Genomic DNA, 24,756 nt, shown 5'->3' on the forward strand with positions numbered 1-24,756 from the left:
AAAATCTCAAATAATCTTTAGTAAAATCCTGCACAGCAATGATTTGCATCCACTACATCTCTTATGGTTTGTCCAAAAAGGCAGCTTACTATGGTCTGTAAGGGAGACAGAAAAAGCTAGGGACACATTGGCTGCCATTCCATTGATTTTTATTCATTTAGGAATGCAAGTATGGGAGAATGACATAATTTTACTGACAACCTTGAATTGCCTCAAACATAAAGATACAAAAAAAAATGGAGGAGAGATAACTCATCAACCTCAGTTCTTTATTACTGATCACAAAATGTGTGTGACACACTTCACAAGTAATCATGACTCAATGGTGCGTCATTATACTTTTACTTAAACTTCTCTTATAGCTCTCTCTTGACTTCAACATCAGCTTTTAACTGAAGGACCACATCACTATCTGCATTTTAGGAAAACTCCAAGATGATATAAAGGATTGACTCAAGCTGTGGCAAAACTGAATGCAGAGAAGGCAGAGAGGAAGCTGGACCAGGCAAAAGATGATGCGGACCTGGTTAAAGGAAGTGCCAGTAGGAACAAAAAATGCAGTTGGGAAAGAGGTCTTGCAGGTCATGAACTTGACATGGTGATCAAATAGAAGGGGATGACTGAGAGAATGAAGGAAGGGAGTCCAGAGTGATTTGATATTTCTAGATCAGACTAGTAGATGGACGATGAGATAACCTAAGAGAGAAGGAGGGATAACTTAAGCAAGTTGGGGGAAATAGGAGATGTAGTTTTTGTGAATTGAAGGAATGGCAATACGCCCTGTTTTGGATCATTTGGGCTTTGAGGTAACTGAAAACTATCACAGTAGTGCTATCCAGCAGTACCTAAGCAATATTGGGGAAAAGATGCCTCTTGGGACATGGGAAGTGTGTGTCTATAATTCCAGAGAAAGTAGAGTAGCAAAAGGATTTGGTGTTCCTTACAGGAGTAACAGTAGTGATGTTAATGGGTATGCTTTTCTAGGAAAAAAAAGAAAAGGATATTTTTAAAAGCAAACAAGACAATGATGAGAACATTCTGGAAAAACTGACATATTAATAAGGGATCCCAAATAAAAGACGGTCAATGAGGAATGCAGCACAGGGATGGTCAGCAAGATAGAAAGGAAAACAAGAAAATCACAGGAAGGACAAAGACTCTAGAAAGAAGTAGACAACAGTGAGAACATCTGTTGAAATCCGGTAGAATGAAGAATGAAGAGAGAGCACAAGGCTTGGCACTAGGAGATCCCTGGTGATCACTATCCAGGGAGTAGTGTTGGAGAGAGCAGGCTGAGTGAGTTTAAAGGGGGTTTGAAGGTGAGGAAGTACGTTCATTATAAATAACTTCATCACATTTCACAATGAAGAAAAGGAGGCAACTAGGCAAGTCACTTGAGTGGAAAGATAGACAGGTTTGTTTTGTTTGTTCTTTTTCTTTTCTGGATGGAAGAGAGTTTATGACTTTTTAAATTGTTTTTTTCTAGAGGGAAAAAGAAAGAAGGGAGAGGGGGAGAGGCGAGAGAGAGAGAAACATCAATGTGAGAGAGAAATATGAGACACATCCATCGGTTTCCTCCCATACGGGCCCCAAATGGAGACAAAACCTGCAACCTAGATATGTGCCCTGATGGAGAATCTAGTCCATGGACCATCCAGTGCATGGAACGAAGCTCCAACCAACTAAGCCGTACTGGCAAGCGTTGTTGTTTAGTTTGTTTGTTTGATTTTTAATGGAATGAAATAGAGTTTGAAGATACTGGACCTAGAAAGTAAGTGATGAAGCACAGCTTCTGAAAGGTGGGAAGAGACAAGATTTTAAAATGGAAATGGAAATCTAAGTTCACTAGAAAGGTACAGCTAGTCTTCTAACACAGCAGAGAAATAAGTGAAACAAACTTTTGAGTATAGAGGAGCAAGGACAAGTAATGCATTTCCATATTGTAGGTTGTAAGGGGCAGGGAAGCAGGGAGGGAGCTAAGGAGAGTGAAGATTTGATTGAGCCCACAGAAGGAACAGAAGGGGAGCTAATTTGAGGGGAAAACACTGCACAAGAGCAAGGGCTGTTTGGTTAATCAAGTAATTGTGATTCTCTTTCTTCAGGAAGGGAATGACATACAGTGGGTGCTTACCAAATTATTGGAGACAATGATAAATCCAATTAGGTCTCTGGAAGTAATTATCCATTATGATGTGGCAAATCCACCACCCCACACCAGTCCTACTCCTGGCAAGGAGAAAGCAACCTCTGGGCCCAATGAGGTGGCAGCCCCAGCCTGTCAGTCATTTATCTGCAGCTTCTTCAACCTCTAACCCTAGATCAGTGATGGCGAACCTATGACACGCTTGTCAGAGGGGACACGCGAACTCATTTTTTGCTTGATTTTTCTTTGTTAAATGGCATTTAAATATATAAAATAAATATCAAAACTATAAGTCTTTGTTTTACTATGGTTGCCAATATAAAAAAAATGTCTATATGTGACACGGCACCAGAGTTAAGTTAGGGTTTTTCAAAATGCTGACACGCCGAGCTCAAAAGGTTCACTATCACTGCCCTAGATCCTTCTCCTCCTGTGCATCTCCACCTCCTCAACTGCAGTTTCCTAGGAAGTCCACGTGTCTAGAATAGACAGACACCTGAACACTGACTAGGAGATAGCCAAGGAACTGATGTTCACAGGGAAAGATTTTAGTGGAGACGGTACTGAGAGAGGGGTTGCTGCTTAGTATGAATGCAGGTCTTTTGTGCAACACGGTCATCAAATGCCAGTGTGGACTGTTCCACCAGATGAGGCCATGAGTGAATATTAATTTTTTAAATCCCTTTCTGAGTATTAGCTTCTTATAAAGCACAGTGTTTACTCAGAGGACCATCCATCCAGGCAGTTAAACAGAGACACCGTAAGTCATTGTTTCTAGGGAGTTGGGAAATAGAAATCCTTTAAGTGCCTTTACTCGGCTTCATGGGAGCTGCTTTTCAAAGTTCAAATTGCTTATATTTCACACTACTCACTTCCTAAATTCCATTTATAAATCAAAGTAGTTTTGGAGCAATTTGATGGGAGTGAAATGGATGAAGAAAGAATGAACATCAGATATATATATTGGGTCACTTGAGTTTACTGGGTTTTTCTTCTTTTTTTTCTTCGAACCTTTTATGAAGATGCTCTGAGATAGGTCTGGTGTGTTCAGCATTGGCCTGCAGCTCAGGTACATTGCCAGCTGAGGCCATGCTGAGGCTGTCTTCTTAGATACCATCTTCTGGCTCCAATGACATCATGATGCTTGTGTTTTAGTCACGCATTAGAGTTGGCCTGGCTAATGTCTCAGAGACGCAAGCTGAAGGAGAGCTTTTCATTCGTAATTAGTCAACTCCAGACTCTAGCTCTCACCTTGGACATTTTAAAGCACTGATCTGGAAGTTTCTAGCCCATTTCAATAGCGTCAAAAGCTCTTAGGACTGGAAGGGTTCTCAGACATCATCTTGTACAGTTGATTTTCAAACCACTTGGGAGGAATATATATTCCCTAACTATTGCAGTCTCATATTTTTGTCAATGCAAGAAACATATCACTGGATGATAAATTGCTTTACAAGTTTCTAAAGACTCTCAGTGGATATACTTATCTATACTTACTTCTTCACAGACCAGTAGCAGTTTATGGACCACCACTGGACCCTGGATTATACTTTGAGCAACGATGCTAACATAAATGCTCATTCTTCAGTTAAGGAAGTTGAAATGCACAGGGAGGAGGGAATTAACCGCAAACACATGGTTTTGTAGAAGGAGAGTCAGGTTAGAACCAGAACTACTGATGTCATCCACAACTTACTGAACCTCCTCAGATTCACTCATATATAGATTAAGACAGATGAACTCCTACAGGAAGACTTCTTATTACTTAGACCATACATATTTTAGTATTGCTAAGTATATGCATATATCTGACTGGGTTAGGTTCCTTGTTATACATACATTATTAAGGCAGGCCTTTAAAACTCCCAGATTATGCTGAGTCCCTCTGTTTTACACTTACGTGACAACCTTTAATTGTCCTTTATTGCTTTTATCACAGTTAGCAATTACATCTTTAATTGTTTGATCATCGTCTGCTTTCCCTGCTGGACTATATTAGTGCTAAGGAGAAAGAGACCATATCTGTTTTGCCTTCCATTATATCCCGGCGCCTCCTGCAGTGCCTGGCTCCTAATAGATGTTCAACAGATGTTTGTTGAAAAAATTAATCGAGTGAATAGATAATGCTAGGGTGGCACTCTGGGGCCACCTGCAGGAACCGTGTGAGCCAGCAGCACACCCAGGGCTGCCATTGTGAGGCCACCAGGAGGGTCACAGAGCTGAGCCACAGGCTACTGGCTACTTCCTAAATTTTCTCCAGGGAAGCTCAGCTTCTCAAGCCTTGCATCTTCTCTAGACTTTTTTCATGTGGCCCTTTGTCAACACAGCAGGCAGGACAGCCCCCTCTTCTCCCTTCCTCTCCTAACTCCCTTCCCCTCCCTTTCTTTCCTTCCTTCCTTCCTTCCTTCCTTCCTTCCTTCCTTCCTTCCTTCCTTCCTTCCTTCTTTCCTCCCTGTAATTATTCATATATCTAATACTGTGTGAGGCGATGTATTTAGAGAAAATCTAGCAGGATTTTTGTCTAGAAAGAGTTTGTAATCTAGTTAGGGAGAGATGAGTACACATGATCGGTTAATGAGAAAAGTCGGCAAAAATAAACATTAAGACAATAGGAGCTCAGGATTTTCAACTCCTCTGCCTGGGTTTTAAGCCCTTTATCATCAGATCACATCCTGCCTGGCCAAGGCTTCTCCGGTGTGCTCCAGAAAGCCCTACTGCTCAGCATCTCCAAGCATCACGTGTATTCCTGTCTGAGTCTCTAGCTCCGGCTGACATATCCCCATCCTCGCTCATCGGGCTTTGCTGGGTCTCACCACCTCCGAGACCTACACTAACCTCCGGTTTCCTATGGCACAAATTATCTGGATCACACAGATGAACACTCGGGCATTGGACACCATATGATCAGGTCCCCGGGCTGCATGATAAGCTCTCTGAAGGAAAGGACTGTGGCTGGTATATACTCAGTGGTTTCACAGAGCTCCAAGTGTGAAACCGTGAATGAATCCTTCAGTGGAAATGCACTGCAAGGACAAAACAATTCAGTTGCAGGTCATTTTCTGGGTCTGCACCACCTAGAACACATAAAAGTAAATTCAGGGCAACACATGCAAATAGGAGTCATTAAAAGGCATTGAGCCTTATCTTAGAAGCAGTTGTGTTTGAGCTAATGTAAAAAAAAGAGTTTGCTAAGACTCACTTTGTCATTTACAAAATGGGGACTCACTTTGTCATTTACAAGCTGGGAATAATGGGAAAAATACATAGTTACTAGTAACTGCAGCACTGTCTACAAGGTGATTAGGGTTGGGCATGTCACCTCTCTGAGCCTCAGTTTCCTTATTTGTAAATGAGGGTGCTTGGTCTGTTTTCTCAAGACTCCCTTCCAGCTCGAAGCAACCAGGGGTCTCTTAGGAACCAGCGTGTCTCTCTTGAGTTCCCAAAGTCCACAGCTGTTCCAGAAACGGCTGCTGGTATCCTCCGAGCCGCCGGAAGGAAAAGGTTCTTATTCATCGCACAGCCCCATAAATCATCTGGAGCCCATCGGATGTTTAATACGGAATCACTTAATTTAATAGTCACTTTGACATAAGGAATTGTTTTCTTAAAGCCAGAACTGGCTGTAAAACCTCAAGTGATATTTTATAGCTGCCATATAATAAAATCATTCAGCAATTAGTGATTAATGACATACAACAGTAAGTTTCTCCGTGGTCACCTCCCCCTGCTGCTATTTCTCCCTGGACCCACCCACCTTCCAGTCCAGCAATCACAGCTGGGGTGAGAAGCCTCGTTTTATAACCAGGACAGGTTTCTGAGCTTTAAAGAAACCTTTTCCACCAAAAAGAGTCTGAAGGAGCCTGGCGCTGTTCTGGGGCTGAATGGAAGCATCTTGATAGACATCATCTAGGGCAGTGGTCGGCAAACTGCGGCTCGCGAGCCACAAGCGGCTCTTTGGCCCCTTGAGTGTGGCTCTTCCACAAAATACCGACTTCTGAGCATGGGCCACGAAGTTTCAATCACACTGTACGTGCGTGCCCGCACGTGTTATTTTGTGGAAGAGCCACACTCAAGGGGCCAGAGAGCCACATGTGGCTTGCGAGCTGCAGTTTGCCGACCACTGACTATGGCACTGAGGAGAGTTAACATGCAGGGACCTTTCTCAGTTACACCTCCAAGGGTGGTGTTCAGTACAATAAAATGAGGGTAGACTCCCCAGGTTTCATTCTTTTTAGGACAAGGTCAGCCCTTGGTTGACTCTGAGCTTCCTAATCTTCTGCATGCCCCTGCTTAGCGCGATTCTCTCTTTCACTGTGCTTTCAGCCCTGACTCTCACCCAAAACACCTAACAGCCTCTAGCTGATCAGGGTCCTTTATCATAGCAGCCTTCTCTGGCCCACCTTCCCACAAGCACCAAAAATTAAACATGACAGTACGGCCTTTGAACTCAGAAAAACCAGCCCCATTATTTCCTAGTTCACATAACACTTGCCACAACCCTATGGAAACAATAACTGTTGGTGTTAATTACATGAAGAATCTGAGGCCCTGGGTGCCCCGGTTAGAAAGCTGAAAGGCAGTACAACCATGATTCAAGCCCAGGCAGTCTGCAGCCAACCCCGCACACTGGACACTACATTGTTCTCCATGCACACTGGTCAGAAAGGTAATTGCAATAATGGATGCCAGGGATCTAGCACATTGCTTGACACAGCATAAGCCCTCAATAACTTAGCATTATCATTGCTATTTTCTTATTATTGCATTGTTCTCTACTGCTATTATTATCAAAGTCCATCTTCCTCTAGGAGACAAATTGGGAATCCAGTGGTGACTACAGTGGTGTGCTGCCTGACCCACTCTGCACCAGACATTCCCTCCCAGGGTTGGAAGTATGGACACCTGATGACTCTCAGTGAGCCTCTCACTGAGCATGCTCAAACACAGCTGGTGGCAGTCCCACCCCTTCCCCAGGGTAGCCCACATCTTATAGCTGGTCCATGTGCAGAATGAAGGCCCAATCCTTTAGTTCAAGGCAGGGCATCTCTGAAGGCCCTTCCCAGTCACACAGCTCCCATGGGATCAGCTGCCACAACCACATGGCACCCATCCTCTGCCCTGCCCGTGCCACATCCCTCACCTCTCAAAGCAGATGCTATTCCTGGGAGCTGCCAACAAACCTCCTGCACACAAGTCTCTACCTCAGTCACTTCCCCAGGGGACACTGCCTACAATGTCCACCCCCCAAAACAAACAAACAACTGCAAAGCTACTCAAGGAACCTTTTGTTGCAATCCCTGTTACCCTGGGGGCAATTATACCTAAGTCCAGAGCATGGCTTTCTAGGAAGTGGGTAAATAATACACTGAATTTAAACCCTCATTAAACATTTATTTGTAAAATCTATAAATCTGTGGTCACTATAACCTGTTGACTGATTTCCAAGTAGAATTTGAGGTTTAGATATTAAAGAGATCGAAAACAACACTCGAGGATGGCAGAAGGATTTGGATTTGTTTCCTGTTCTTCAAGATGTTCATTTTCATGTTTAATCATTTTCTAGAATTTCCTGGAGTTCCATCTCCTCTTTTCAGTACTCATTGCCCCAAGGAATAGCCTTTTAATAGGCCACCTGGTCACCAGTTCTTCCTTCTATCATTTGCCCTTCATCCCACTGCAAGAATGACCTTCCTAAAGGCCAGTCCTGAGCATGCCCGGCCCTGCGAAGAACCCTTCAAGGGTGTACTGCACTAGCTGCAAAATCTTCAGCCTGGCATTTAAAACCTCTAAGTTACCACTTTAATCTTCTTTCCAGCCTTATCGGCGTCTTTTCTCCAATACGCACAGAACTTGAACTTCATGACAGCTTGAACTATTAACAATTTTCTAACACGCCCCATGTTCTCACACTTTTGAGGCTCTCCCACTGCTCCTTCCTCTGCCTGAAATGCTCACCATGACATCACACGAGAAGGCCCACAAGTACACCCAGAAGCTCTGCCTGTTGCAATCAAACCCATCTTTTAAGTTTCTTCTCAGATGCCACCTCCTCCATGAAGTCCTTATGGATGCTGCCTCCCCTGATCACTCTTTCTCAGGTTGTACCTCTCTCTTGGCCCTTCGCCATCCTTTGATCAGACGTGTGTCCATTTGTCTCGACTCTTCTTTGTCCTACTGTATCCATTAGCTTTTGCTGCACAATGGACAAAATTCAGTGGCTCACAACAGTTATTTAATTTGCTCAAACATCTAGGAACCAGCTGGGTATTGGCTTGTCTAGGTTGGGCTCCATGAGAGGTCCACTCCAAGCTCTGATTGGGCGGAGCTTGGCTCCTCACGGAGATGTGGGCTTAGGCATGCGCCCACATGTGTTCATTATGGAGTCTGGGGTGAACTGACACAGCTACCATGGGATGCCAAAGGTGACAGAGTCACACCCAACCGAACAGGCATTTTAAAAGCTTCTGCCTGGGTCACATCTGCTAAACTTAAAGAAAGTAAGTCACATGCATGATCTGACAGTCAAGGAGTTAAGGAAGTAACCGCTGCATATGTAGTCAAAAAGCACCAGGAGTTAAATGACAACAAGTCTAAATTACTTAAGAAAGAGTTAAGAATTGGAACAACAACACACACCTCTTGTCTTACATCCCTTTGTATGTATACTCTGTTCACAGAGAAGAGACTCAAAGCCATCTCTGGAATGGAATTCCTCAGTAAGCACATCTAAATAAGCATTGATAAAATCAATAACCTCATTCATGCTACAGTGTTAATAAAAACCAGAGGTATTGTTTTCATAATGACTAACATCTATACAACATTTTAAAAATATTTTAATAGTGTCTTATAGCTTTCAAAGCACATTTTAATATACTATCTCATCTTGCCTGGATTGTATGTATTTTCAAAAGATTCCTGGAGATAGCAATATCTTCTTCCACTACAATGTCATCACTGATTTTAACTATGGATTTCAAATACTGCAGAGAAAGGAGAAGGTTTTGGTAAAGGGTTCCAGTCTATGCCACTCAAAGCATAATACTTGGTACCCTACTGATTTGCCCCCTGGTTTAAACACCTGCCTAACCACCTGCTCTGGTTTCTGAAACTCAGTGGACAAAGGAATTTCTGGGAGAATGTTAGAATGGAAAGTCCTGATGACCAGGTCTAGAGAGTCAGATAAAGAATCTGCATTTTTAACAAACTCAGCTCAACCACTGCTCCCTTGACCATCATCTGAGAAACAAAATTCTCCACCACCAGAGGAGAGAACAGGATTTCCTCTCCTGCCACCACCCAATGCTGGAGAGCAACACCCAGGCTACAAGAGTATTGTGGACTCTTGGGATGAAAGCATTGGATCAAACTTCCAAGACCTGCTGGTAAGTCCTTCAATTCTGCAAATAAATACATAGGAAGCACCCCAACACCTGGCCGGTATCCCAGTGGCAGAAGTAGAACTAGCAGCCAGAATCCCTGCCTCCTCCTCGATCTCTCAAGGTCACAGACTTTTTTCTAAGCAAAAGGAACCACTATATTTCACCAGTGGATTGGGGGAAAATAACTAATTAATGCTTTTTTGTTATTGTTTTTGCATTGTTTCTTTTTACATTCATTGGTACATGGTTGGTTTTTTTTTTTCAGTTGACATTCAATGTTACGTCATATTAGTTCCAATTGGGTCACAGATTTTCTCTACTTAATTTATTGAATTTATATCAGCTTTGGAAAAATCCTAACAAATCTCACATTTAAAAAAAGAAGAAGAATAAGAAGAAAAGAAAAGAAAAGAAAAGGGAAGGGGAGGAAAAGAAAAGAAAAGAAAAGAAAAGAAAAGAAAAGAAAAGAAAAGAAAAGAAAAGAAAAGAAAAGGAAAGAAAAGAAAAGGAAAGAAAAGAAGAAAAGAGAAGAAAAAAGAAAAGAAAAGAAGAAAAAAGAAGAGACAAAGGAGGTATAGTTTCCCAATTAGGTAATTCATGCTCCACAAAAGTAGAGTCATAAAACCCAGCTCCCTTTGTTCTATTTCACTGTCACTTCCTTCAATGACACTTGTTAAACAGGGGGACAATGAGGCTAAAAATGTATGAAGCAGGACCTTGGACCTCTCATTCCCAGCTGCAGAGGGACAAGTGCAGGGCTATCCCTACGTAAACCCCCCAGTGCTTTTGTCCTGGCGCCTTGGCAATTATTGCTTACTTTGGTGCCTTTAACAAATCAGACTGGTTCCAAGGTTTGACCTTTTCAAAGCTTTAATCTCCACAAATTCATTCAAAATGCTGAATGGGCAGAGCAGAAATCCCCCAGGGGCGCTCTCTCTCAGCCTCCATTGTGCACAGTTCTACCCAAATTACTTGACGGCTTCTCCTCCACTCTGTTAGGAAAAAGGTTGAAGAATGTCTGACTATGACAGGGCTAGCCAGCCCAGCGGGGAGATGTGAAGGGGTGGAGCGTGCCACTAATCCATCATCCAGGCTGCCTTTACAAAGAGCAGATGAGTAGGGTGACTAAAGGGGAAGAATGTGTCCTGATTTGGAGGGCTTTACGGAGAATCACCATGGATTCTGGAATCAGAATATTGTCCCATAATTGGTGGTAGCAAATGCCAGTTGCTAGATTCAAATATACACAAAACATCTATGCAAGAGGAAAACTGTTATTTTTGAAAAGCAATATGGAACAGCTGAAAAACCTAGCTTCCTAAAAGAATTTCCTGTTGTAGGCATCCATTGAGAAAAAAACAAACAACAACAACAAAAACCAGAGTGTGATTAACTGATCCTCAGTACCATTTACCACCAAACAAATAAAAGGGTCCATTTTTTCCAACCCAATCACCATAGCCTTATATCCTCTCTTATACCTGGTTCCCTGAATTAGCACTTAAATTGCCAAAATCATGTCCATGTGAATATGGCATGATTTTGACAAATGAAGGTAAACCCCGTGGATAGAGAAGAAGGTACCTCTAATACAATAGGCTTAGGGAGTTTGATAAAGACTTGAACCATTCAAGCACTGTCTACATTGGTGTTGGACATTTCAGGGTGGTGTAATCATTGAGGAAAGATAAACAGAAAACTGTAATACCAGTAGAAACTGAGGAAAAACAACAACAGTCTAGATCAATGATTTTGTAAACATTTTTGTTTCTTTCTTTCATAAATGGCCTTCTATCTTCAAAAGTGATGTTCTACAGAAGCCTAATATATAAATCTAATTAAGAAGCTTAGTATTTCTGGCTGAAGCAAAAATGGGAGGGCCAAGGACCTGGTCACTAAGCACCCTTAGGCTTCTCCTTGTATCAGGTGGTCGCTGGGGCAATTTATCAGAACCCCAATCCCACCCTGCCCCCAGAGCTCCCAAGAGCACTGATGGAGAAATCTCTAGACCAGATCATCAACTTTAAGGGTTCTTCCCACTCTAACTTTTTCATAATTCTTTAGTATAAGTGAGAGTGGAATATTCTGCCACCTTCAAAATGATCTTTATGACACATAGAGAATATGATTTAGGGTCGGTAAAAGTAAAACAAAGAAGGCATAAAATGGGGACATAATATAATTATAATTTAGTGAGAAATGACTTTTATGTCTACAAAAATTAGAAAAGAGCAAGGAAGAATAAAAGGTGTTGTGTTAAAATGATTAAGTCTTTAGTTTAATAAAATCCTTTAATGTTGTATCAATTAAAATATAAACAAAAATGTATCATTTTTAAAAACATATATTAGGTATATACTTGTTAAAAAATCTAAACTTTTCATTGTATAATGGAACTTGGGATCAGAATACTTTAAAATATTTGCTATCTGTGCCCTGGCCAGTGTTATTCTATGGTTAGAGTGTGGGCCCTCTTACCAAAAGGTCTCAGGTTTGACTCCCGGTCAAGGGCATGTACTTGGGCTGCAGATTCCATTCCCAGACCGGTCAGGGGAAGTGTGGGAGGCAACCAATCGATGTGAGTCTCTCATACCAATGTGTCTCCCTCTCTCTGTGTCCCTCTCTCTCTCCCTTCCTCTACTTTCTCTAAAGCAAATTCAATGGGGGAAAAAAAAAAAGATTTGCATCTATGATGGGAAAAATCAGTACCTTATCTATTGACAAAAAGTTGCACATAAATGCACTTGAACATCACAAGGAAAGTGCCAAATGTCAATAAATCATGAAACATAACCATCATGTCATTTCCTTGCACAAAGGATAAATGCCCTCTGTTACCCAAAGAGACAAGTCTAAACCGCTTTCACAGAAGGCCCCCCTTTCACAATCTAAATCTAGTTTGTGTCCCTACATTCATTCCCCCCTGTCTCTCAATGCAAATGCTATTTTTCTAGCACGATGATTCTCAGTGGCAGAGGGTGGGAGGCTATTCTGCCCCTCACAGAACATTTGGCAATATCTGGAGACATTTGCACAACTTAGGGGGTGCTGTGGGCATGTATGGAACAGAGACCATGGATCCAGCTAAAGCTCATACCATGCACAGGATAATGATCCAGCCAAAATAATGTCAAAAATGCTGAAGCTGAGAATCCCATTCTAGCAGATCTATTCACTTCTCTCCAAACATACCATGACTTTGGGCTTTTTTCCAATTATTCCCCTTCCCAGGATTACCTGTCTCCCTTTCTTACTCACCAATTCAATCCACTCTTAAAGATTCTCCAATTCTCCTGTGATGGGCTTACCAGGCTAACTCGAACCCTCCATCCCCTGAGAAATCATAGAACATCCCCTAATACTCTTTTGGTGTTTTTCAGTTCTGGCCGTGGTCCCTCAGCAATCATGGATTTGTCTCAACATTTGCATCACATCTGTTAAAGCACACGTGATCGATACAACACAATATTTAGTTCATGGTCTTATGAATTGTATTTAATTTTATTAACATCAAGCCAGAAATAATTTTCTCTAAAATAGTTTTAATAAATATAATACTAAGACATATGCTGATAGCTGGAAAGACACATCAGAAATACAAACACTGACCATTTGGCAAGGGGATTTGATTGTGGAGGGGAAAAATATTCAGACCTACTGAACCTGCTTCAGTGAGATGCAAAGAGCTATTTGCCACCAAATTCAGGAGGATGGTCATCTTGTCCAATGATCCTCTCATTTGTAAGTTGTTTCATTATTAATTTTATGTCTAATATCTATTAAGTGCTTACTATGTGCCAGGCTGAGAAGACTGACATTCAGCCAGGAGGCAATAGCATGGAATACCAGTTGGTGTCCTTTCTGATTGGTGGTGGGGCATCAGGCACAGAGATAAAAACAATTGCCCAAGGTCACACAGCTATAAAGGGGAGAGCTCTCCTCCTATTTAGGTCCCTAAACCCCATTAGTTACATCACACTCTTCAATCACTTGAAGTTTATAAAAAATGTTTTCTTTATAAGGTAAAGAATCTTAGGGCGCTAACTATGTACTCATATAGGCAAACTACAGCTACACCTCATGGCTACCCAGTTCAGTCATACCAGACTGAAGAAGGATGCTTTGTGCAAAATATTTTTATTTAATATAGCACTAAAGGTGGAAATTCCTAGAAATAATATTAGTTGAAACTGCATAGGGATGATATGAAGAAAACTATACAACTTCACCAAGGAACACACAGGAGAGGAAGGAAAGGAAAGACAAACCATATAGTCAAAAATGAAACTGGGTATTGAAAAAGATTTCATTCTCTCTAAATGAATGTATAGCTTTGCTGTAATTCTGATCAATAGTCGCTTTATCGGGTGGGGGGATTGGGAGATTTGGGAACATGACAAAGTGATTCCAAATTCATCTGGATGAATGGATAGGTATGAAAAGCCAAGAATATTTTGACAAGGAAGCTGGTTATTTATTTTTGTTTTATTTTATTATGGTTTACAGGAAGGAGATTTGCCCAGCTGGACACTATGTTGTGTTGTAAACAATAATTAAACACAGTGCGGTCCAGCTCAGTACAGAGGACCGACCAATCCATTAGAATAGAAGCTGAAAAACGCCACCTACATCAAGAGTACCCAACTTATGACCAGTTTCCTCTATGGGAAACCATCAAATGAAACAATTAAAAATATGGGAACATAATTAAGCGGGGACATGTTCACTGGATTTCATTTTACTAGAAATAGTAAATAGAAATCCCACAAATTCTAAAAATATCCATCAGTATGGACAAAATTATTAAAATAATTAAATGATGATATAATCACAATGAAATAATGGTGTGAGGTTTTCTGAAGCATAATGTAGGAGAAAACACAGTATTTTTATGCCTGATATGATTGACTAATATATAAGTAATATATAAATAGTATGCATAGTATAGCTATATAGTTAATAAGGCAGCATTATAAATCAGAAAACTTCCAATAATATTTACATGATTATAGGTTGAGGGTACTATCTGAACTTCAAGTAACAGAAAAATTGTAATAAGAAAAGTAAAAAGATTTCATCCATTTTTTAAAACTAAAAAGTATGTTAAAAATCATAAGATAATTAAAATCCAAAGAACAAACTGGGTACAATATTGAAAAAAATTAGAGACCATATGAAGAACGCATAATAAAAAAGGAGCAAGAACAGATGGTCACATAAAAGAAATACAATGGAAAATAAATATATGAAAACATGTCTAAACTCACTGATCTGATAAGAAATGCAAATTAAAACAAGGGAGATCCACTTTTGCATAAGAAATTAGATTACTTTTTAAATTGAATTGATATGAGATGTAGTGAAATGGTATTTTAATAGTTGAAGTGGAAACTGGTATAAACTTTCTGGAGAACAATTTAGCATGACAATACTTATAGACATATTGTTTTGGTAGTCTACCCTCAAAAGTTATAATAATCAGACCTTGACCAAATAATTACTTAAGGTTTTCATAACAACATTCCAATGCTTTTTGTAATAGTAAAGTTTTAGAAGCAAGATCAATGTTAAATGATGACAGTTATTCAATTATTGTATACCCACCAATTAGAATACAATGCAAGTAACTGCAATTTCTAAATTATGTTTAGAAAGTATAGAGAATGGCATAAAATATGTTCAAGTTTAGCCCTGCTGGCGTGGCTCAGTGCATCAACCTATGAACCAGGAGGTCACAGTTCAATTCTCAGTCAGGCCTTATGCCTGGGTTGCAGGCTCAGTCCTCAGTGTGGGGTGTGTAGGAGGCAGCTGAACAATGATTCTCTCTCATCATTGATGTTCATATCTATCTCTCCCTCTCTTCCTCTCTGAAATCAATAAAATATGTTCAAGTTTATTTTTTAAGACTACAAAATTTAGTAGTCTGGGCTGTGATAAAAATTTAAATATGTTTACAAAATCATTATATTATGATGGGAGGAAAGTATTGAAAAATATATTTAAATTTTTAAGTGATGTTTTCTGGGCAGCAAAATTATAGATCATTATTTTCTTTTTCTGCATTTTATTAAATGTTTAAAACAAGTTTATAAATCTCATCCACTATGAGAACAATTAAATTTGCTTCCCTCGGAAAGTTTATCATCAATGAGAGTCAACTGTCTCTTAGTTGCATGGATCGATCTCATGTTCTTCACATAACCACCCACATAAAAAAAGCATTTAAAAAGCATATGTCTCTGATTCTGGAGACACTCGCAAAAAGTCAGGGAAAAGGAAGAATAGAATCGTGTTTCCATTTCCATCTAGGAATTTCTGTTGTATGAATTAGGTGAGTGGATCTTTGAATCCGTGTTTAATACACACCAATCTTTTCAGATTTCCCAAGGCAGAGTCAAATATGGCCCCTTCTTTTCATAGTAAAGAAGTCATTAAGTACATAGCTTACATGTATACATATATATCTCTTGATTTCTCCTCTTTCATAGAACTGACATGTGCTAAGCATAATTACCACATGAGTCCAGCACATCTCGATGGCATCCAAGGAGAAGGTGAGCATTCTGCCTTCCTCAGTGCACTGGAAGACTTACCGTGTGTAAATTCTGAGCATTGCCTTTTACTCTTAGTATTAAGACAGCTCTTCCAAGACCAAAATGTAACCAGACGTAACGGCATGAGCAGCCCCCACCAGCAAAGGAGAAACCGCTTTCTGCTTGCAAGCTGAGCTTTCACATCTCCCCTCTTGACCTTGCATGTATTATTTTGAATGTAATGTATTTTTAAATTGCTTCACCATTTTAAAAATGCAAGGGAGAGCTGAATTAAATATTATTTGTGGCATACCCTGGTTTGCAAAGGACCTCTAAATCGGATCCCTTATATCAGGTCGATGCCTAAATCCTATTACCCGAGATTGCAAATGACTGTGTTTGCAAAATTGTAGATGCACATTTAGAGACAGCTTCAAAATTTCAGCCCATAATGTTAACTTTGTTTGAAAAGGCCTTGATTTTCCAGGAAGCAATCTCCAGCCATTCTGCCTATTCCTTAACTCTGTCTCTGTCGTGGATAATGCATTAATAGCCTAAGGATGACTTGGCACGTGGCTCTTCAGGAGCCTCAGTCTAAGGTCTAAATGAGTTCTGGCTGAATAGATGGAGCCCCTTTTTTTCAGCAAAACCTACAATGTATTTAAGAGCAGGTGATATCTATAGAGTTTAAATTGAGGTAAAGGTACAAGAGGGTTCACTCCAACCACTTTATCTCAAGGTAATCATTCCCCATTTACAGCTCTGTATCTCTTCCCTATGTCCTCTACACACACAGCTGCTACCAGACTGAGATGGCTAACTCTAGGATCAAGACACAAGGGATGTTTGTGTTTTAAGGGAAATTAGCACTTCTCTATATGGTTATGTACACACACATATATACGAAGACACACACACACTCAGAATTAGCAGTATTCTCAGAAAATGCCATCCTGCCATCAAAATGTAGAATACAAATAGAACATAACAGAATAGAGTAGAATAAGATCAGACAATGACAGTATATTAAATTAGCTTCATTCAGACAGAAGATAAGGCTCTGAGATCTGTTACTCAACCATTAAAGCCCATAGATCCTGAGCATCAAAATGTCAAGAAACTCAGGACATCATGATATTTCCCTACTGAAAAGGTAGACCCAAACAATTAGCAAAGGTCAACATCTGGGAGTTGATACCAGTAGAGGGAAAATGGGGGAAGTGATCCATGACAGAAGCAGTTCCTTTATGTTCAAAAATAAACAAGCAAAAACTAATGATCAGGGTGAGGTGTATTGGTTATCTATTTCTGTGTGATAAATTACCATCAAACCTAGCAGCTCAAGACAACAAATATTTATTATCTCACTGTTTGTATGGGTCAGGAATCTGGGCATGACCCAATTGGGTATCTCTGCCTCAAGGTCTCTCATAAGACTTGGGTCAATGTGTTTGCCAGGGCTGCTGTCTCATCTTTAGGCCTGATTGCAGAAGGATCTACTGCCAAGCTTGCTCACATGATTGTCAGCAGGACTCGGTTGTTCCTAAATGGAACTAAGCTTTGAGCTGAGATCCTCAGTGCCTCACTTACTATTGGCTAGAGACCTTCCTCAGTTCCTTGCCACATGGGCCTCTCCATAGGGCAACTCAAAACATGACAGTTTGCTTTGACCAAATAAGCAAAAAAGGATGCCACTGTCTGAAGTGACATCTCATCACCTACACCCCATGCTATTCTCTAGAAGCAAGTCACTAAATTTAGCCTAAACTTTAAGGGACAGGATGACACAATGGCATGGCTTCCAGAAGCCAGAGATCATTAGGAGCCATGTTGGAGGTTACCTACCACAAGCAGGAGGTAAATATTACTATAAGTAGACTGATACTTACAACTTTGTTAATATATTTAATGATAGGCATTAAAATACTCAAAATGTATATATTTTAATGTAATTATTCCCCTTCTAGTGGTGGTTACACCAAAAGTATTAAACCCTATTACCAATTATCCCTCCTTGATGTTTTAAGGGATATTCACCTAAGGAGTAATACATTGATTTGCTGAAAGTTGGAGATGGGGAGGTAAAGAGGGAAGAGGCTATAGTATAGAGGGGCTCTGGAAGGAATGACCAGTGGACAATAAACCTCTGTGACCAAGAGCCCATGGAAAGAGAAGGAAAAAATGAGAAATAACTAACATGATGATCAGGATTTTAGAGAAACAGATACAGAGCAAGGAGTTTTAGGAAGACTTGCTGTGTTGTGTGATGGAATGCTTCTTTGCAACTCCCTTCTAGACATCTAAAAGAATAATCACAGCAATTACACATCAGAAACAAAGAAGCGATAATTACAGAAATTGAGTCTTCAGCTACCACTTGGCTAGCCAGCGCAGGCACTAACTTTTATATTTCCCCATGGGACATATATGAAAGTGGCACAGAGTGGAGGAGAGATGAAACCGAATTACCAGGACCTAGAGATTTATTCCGTCTGCTACACAAAGGAAGGGGGAGGGTGGCAGCAGCTGGAGGAGTTTCTTCTTGCTCTTTGCAAAGATAGGAAAGCATAGCCCCTCCTGTACTCAATTTCCTTCAGAAACAATGACAAGGCTTATCCAGCTTGTTGTACTTTCCTTCTCCAGCAACGTGACTTCCTAGTTAGCTGACTGCCTCACTATTTCAAGAGTTCATTTGTGCCCTAGTTGGTTTGGCTCAGCGGATAGAGCGTCAGCTCTTGGACTGAAGAGTCCCGGGTTCCATTCTAGTCAAGGGCACATATCTCGGTTGCAGGTTCCATCCTGGCCCTGGTCAGAGTACATGCAGGAGGCAACCAATCGATGTGTCTCTCACATCAATGTTTCTCTCTGTCTCTCCCTTTCCCTTCTTCTAAAAATCAATGGAAAAATATACTTGGGTGAAGATTAACAAAAAAACACACAAATAAACAAAAAGAGTTTGTTCATGGGGATGTGAGTGACAGCACACTGACACTGAGACACTGTCCAGATTGAGCAGAAGGCTATGGTTCTACAGCTGGAATATCAGAAAAACAAGTATTCCCTGTTCCTGCCTTTGTCTATTGAGAAATCTTAATTGTTCCAATACAAACCAAATAATAATTGTAACAATAGTTACAGACCAAATACTAGTTGGTCTGAAAGGACAAAATAACTAGGGATAGTCAGGGCATTGAATCAAGAGCTATAATCCAGTTTCTTTTGCTCTCCCAGAACTCTGAACTGTGTATATAAAACACAGTTGGTGTTCACAGGATGCTTCAGATGTAATTTTTTTAAATTCAGAGCATAGTTTTGTGGGTATAGACAGCACCAGGTGAAGCCATTTCTTCCAAAGACATTGGTGTAGGTGTTTATATGTACAAGGTACTCATCACCACCACCTCCCTGCCACACAGACAACACACCCACCCCTCTCTTGTGCAGGCCATAAGTGGCCATATCCTGACTTTTTAAGGGAATTATACTAAGGTATTCAAAAGAGACATGGAGTAGGTACCATTTCAAACGGTGTGAATTTTGTTTTACTTTTATATTAAGCATATAATTAAGCATATCATATGTTTTAGTGCATGTTTCCTAATCTCTATTTCTTTGACTTTCACCTCCACTGAAATAAAAGCAAGATACAAGTAAAAAGCATTTCACTTTAGAGCAAGGACTAGGAAGAGGCAAAATTATACCAAACCAAGTTTACCTTGTCACAACCAAGGCAAAAACAGTATGGATGTATAAAGCAACACTGATCAATAGAGACACTTTCTGACTAGGGGCAGGGCTCATGTTCCATGTGGAACATGCATTCACGCCTATATAAGCTTTTTGCAAAATGCGCTCCCCAGAAGTTGTTCTAAGGGATTTATCTGGTGTGACATGAGATAAAGGTTCCGTAGTGAAATAAGCACAGAAATAAACAACTTCAAGTTCGGCAGGCTTCTTCACTGGGGGCTTCCCAATACCCAAACCTGAATCCCGAGTCTTTAGAGGGTAGAGTTGGATCATCAGTACTTAAAGTTATTCTAACATAGAAAGACTGAGGAAAAGAGAAGCATTTTGTGTAGTGTTCTACAGAATACATTTCAAGAAGTACTGCCTTTTATAATAGGTACATAAGATGTTTCTTTTTTTTCAAAAAGGAGGGAGATTGGTACAAAGCTAAGAGCATCTGGCCATGACCTTCTCATGGAGCTCTCTAGCCAGTGCTTCTCCAACTTAAAGTGCACATTAAATCCTGGGAAGATGTTATATGCTCCTGATCAGTAAATGTTGTCTGAGATTCTGCGTGTCCAACAACTTCCCAGGTGATGCTGAGCTGCTGGTCCATGAAACACACTTTGAATAGCAAAGGGCTAGAACACATGTGCCTTCAAATGATGAATGTGTCCAGGAATTGTTCAGAGTGCTATGCTGTCTGACAATTCTTTACCCAAGAGGGTGAGTCCAGGAATGGGGCTTACCAGTAGAACCTGTTGGGGGTGATGCGTTCATGCATGAGTTGCCAGCGTCTCCCAAAGTCCATGGAGCTGTAGAGCTGCAAAACAATAAAGTGAGGAGAGCATGAGCATCAAGGCACACTTTCCACAGGAATACCTGGGTCTTCCCCCTGGAGAAAAACATTCTAACACCCCAGAGAGCCTAGCACACCCTAGCAGTCATCTGATTTATCCAGACAAAATTATGTGAATATGACTGTGCTATGCTTATCATCATGCCTCCCGGCACAAATAGGTGCTTAATATATATCCAATCGACTGATGCTTGTGAGCTGAGTATAAATCCATGTCTGATGCCATCCATCATTCTCTCTTTTAGGGGGTAAAACCTTTAGTAAAATTATATCTTCCCTTTTCCTCAAAGTCCATGAAAGTCTTCAGCTATGTCTAAAATAATTCAGCCACATTTCTTTCAATTGGACAGCTCCTATGTGTAAGGCACTCTGGTGAATATCGAGATAAATAAGAGGTAGGCTCTGTCCTCAAAGAGAAAAAGAAACACCTATGTGAAAATGCTCATCATATGGGACCTGAGCTAATATTATATGCAAAATATCGGGCTCTTTCAGTTTCACCTCTTACTGCTCCTATATATAATCTAAGTGAACTGGACTCCCCAATGCCACTAACGATACCAGGCTTATTTATACTCCCAGGTCTTTGCAAGATGGCAAAGATGAGGCCACTCTTGTGCCTAATGGAATGCAGGGCCAGCACAAGTGTGACTTCCTGCTCTGACCACTGCAGCCCACGCATCTTTCTTCCTTCTCAGTGTACTGTACTCATTGCGTGTTTCCACTGAGCACTAATCACAGGCTGATCTGTATGGTTACATCTTTCAGATTTGTCTATATTTAGTTGTATTTATATTCTGTTGCATAAATCAATAATTAAAACAGGCAGGTAGGGGTGGAAAGCAACTCAGAGAATGAGAAAAAAATTCCAGAAGAGCACCAGAACTTTGGAAAAATCAAAAACAACCCCCTGTGTGGCCAATACAGTCAGATTCTACCGTCACTTATTTTATGGATGTAGAGTCTGACCCCTTTATAATGAATGTGTAAGGGAAAGGCCAACATCCCTCTAAGAAACTTATAGAGTGGGGTTTATTTTCTATTGAATGCCTGAATTATCTGATCTGCTAATAATAATAATAATAGCAATAATAGGAGTAGTAATAATAGTAATAATAATGATAGTTCAACAACATTGCTCTGTCACATACATTTGAGCCTTTAAAAGACACTGAAAGAAAGGAAGGACAGTTATTACTAACTTAAACTCCTGCTCTCAAGCAATTTTTGATCAACCCAGGCAGGGTTAACCACTCACTCCACAGTCACTGCTATTTTTGCTATCTGCCTCTAGGAAGCTGTTCACACTAAGCCATTTGTGGTTGGCGTGCCTCTCCTCCTACTAGACTGTGAGTCAAAGAGGTGCAGGGGTCATGCCTTATTCACCTTATACAATGCCCGGTACCTAACAGGTGAACACACAAATCTCTTTCACAGTTAAGCAAACTCAATCTTGGAGAAGTTAAGTTTTGGTCAAAGGAACTAGGATTTAAGTTTTCTGATGCCTAGAGCATGTCTCCTTCCAAGGAAACATGGTATATAGATTATAATGAAAATTTCACCATGCTTATACTTCCCCCACAAATTTTTTAGGTAGAGAAATTGAAAAAGGCCAAAGTAAGTGGCCCTCAAGTTTACAGAAATGGTGTTAGGCGAAGAACATTCTTGTGATTGCATCCCCCGTAGCTCCTCACCCACGGGGATGTGCTGCCAAGTACAACACACCCAGGTAACTGGGCTGTCTGTTCAGTTCTGAGGCCATTATCATATAGCCCATATAGAAATCATTTTTTGCACGAATTTCTGGTTGTTTCAAAAAAACTTGATGGGACTTGAAAAAAATTTGGCCTGTTTCAATTTAATTCAGCAAATATTTATTGAATATTGGCATTATGAACTACATACAAAGTCTCTTTCTGTCCAGTAAATGACAGATGTATATGAGTGAGAGAGTAAAATTGTTATACTTACTGTCTTTTTTAAAATATATTTTTATTGATTTCAGAGAGGGAGAGGGAATGAGAGATATAAACAACAATGATGAGAGAGAATCATTGACTGGCGGCTCCTGAACTTCCCCTCCTGGGGATCAAGCCTGCAACCCGGGCATGTGCCTTGACCAGGGATCGAACCTTGACGTCCGGGTTCAAAGGAGATGCTCAACCACTGAGTCATGCTGGTCAGGCCATACTATCTTTTGATACTTAAATTATCCAAAAAGGTAGTTAAGGAGATATATTTGCATTCCCATTTATAGACTAAAATACACTTGGTCTACAAAGTGACTACAGCAATGATATGAAAAACTAGGACATCTATACTGATTTAGCTGATGGAAAGTTTATACTATACCACATCAACTCTACACCAACTCTCAACTCTCATTGTATTTATTCAAACTGGGCCCTCACCCCACGAGTAAGCCCTAACTACTATAGGTGCCCAACTCAGCAGATGGGAAATGTCAGCAGCACTCATCCCCATCATTCCGAGTCCCTTTCTTTATTTACCAGCTCAATGAATACAACAAGACAAGCTCTACACCATTATATGACAGAGCACACAGAACCACATCCAGTTCTTTAAGCATCAAAAAGGGTAACTGCTGACAATCAAAGCATACATACAGGTACATCACATAAAGGAGGGAAATGGGGCTAAGGCTAAAGATCTAGAAGTTGAGAAATGGGCAAGATTAACAGAGGTAGAAATGGAACAATGAGGCTTCCAAAAGAAATATTTCCTGTGCAAGGCCTTTGGAGATAAGTGGTGTAGAAAGGAGAAAAGGTGAATAGAGATTGTACTGGGTAGAAGAGACAATGAGAACAAGGGTGTCAATATGCCTAAGGTATTGAGCTTGGCTTGTGGGGAAGGTTTTCAGAGGAAGGAGGTTAGAGATGAGTGTTACTGGCCAAAAGGAGACAGAGGTTGTCTGTCTGCCAGTCTGTTAATCTATCTCTCTTTCTATTCAACTGTCTATCCATCTATTTGTGGATGTGTCTATATCTATCTGTATGTGTATTTACATTGGGGTGGTTTAGCAGGAAGAACAGGTTGGTTAGGACCAGAGCATCCCACTAAGAAGTACATATACAGGCCACGGGTAAACCATGAGAGTCGCACTGACCATGTGGGAGTCTCAATTTTCCAGGAAAATAGTCAGTCCCTCCATCAAGAGGATTCTGGTAGTGGCAGGATGCCCCCTGCCCCAGATCCTGCTAGCACTCCTCTCATCTTGGGCTCTTCCTGACAGAGAAAGAACAAGAGATCAGCTGCTGATCTCCTCATCCAAGCCTGTTCCACCTCCTGCCTCCCCTGTCTCTGGTTTTGCTTTTTCAGCTCTTCAGTTTGACTGATGGGAGAAAAATTAAATTGAATTCTCTGCCTAGAGGCGGATTCAGATGAGCAGAAAGAGCAGGCTCCTATTCATTAAGGGCCTTGGGTTAGCTGCTTGGTCTCTCAATCTAGTAAGTTGCTGAGTCTGAGACAAATTTTATTCTATCAGGAGCTGGATCTTTGCAACCTCTCCATTTGTGCATGTGTTCATCCATTTCTTCATTCATTCATTCATCTATTCATTCATTCAGTAAAAGTATATCAAGCACCTGCTATGCTTTAAGCACCAAACTAAGTGCTGGGCTTACCAAGGTTTAAAATGCCCAAAAGAGTGGAAGACATAAATTCAGACAACTATACTGCCATGCAATAAACACCATAATATTAATACCAGTTATCTCTGTAATTGTGAGCTTGGGGGCAATTGGTCATTTCTTCTTTTGGTTATCTAGATTTTTAAAATTATTGTGAATATGTATTACTTTAATAATTGAAAAATTATAGCTCTACCATTCAAATAGAAATAAAGCACATAGGCAACCATTACATAATAAGTTTTAGAAGAGTATTTAATGATATGAAAATGTTCATAATATATAATTTATTTTAGGATAAATTATATAATTATGTAATTTTATAATTTATTTTTTAATTTTATAAAATATAAAAATATTACAAAACCTGAGTTTTTAAACTTATACATTTATAATAATAACTTTCTAATGTACACATTATATTTATCTCTAAAATCACCTTTTAAAGACTCAAGAGGTAAAA

General features: G+C 40.3%; 1 protein-coding gene across 2 annotated transcripts in view; it reads right to left on the reverse strand.

Moving 5' to 3' along the window:
- SORCS3 (sortilin related VPS10 domain containing receptor 3) overlaps positions 1 to 24,756 on the reverse strand; it is a 518,681-nt gene that overhangs the window by 155,504 nt on the left and 338,421 nt on the right. For both annotated transcript variants that reach the window (XM_070432330.1, XM_070432331.1), the window contains exon 5: positions 20,534 to 20,607. In XM_070432330.1, the coding sequence (XP_070288431.1) occupies positions 20,534 to 20,607 (74 nt within the window). The remainder of the gene's footprint in view (positions 1 to 20,533; positions 20,608 to 24,756) is intronic.

Source organism: Myotis yumanensis, unplaced genomic scaffold, assembly GCF_028538775.1.
Source record: "Myotis yumanensis isolate MYYU_CA2020_CCGP unplaced genomic scaffold, mMyoYum1.0.hap1 SCAF_13, whole genome shotgun sequence".
NCBI classification, from domain to species: domain Eukaryota; kingdom Metazoa; phylum Chordata; class Mammalia; order Chiroptera; family Vespertilionidae; genus Myotis; species Myotis yumanensis.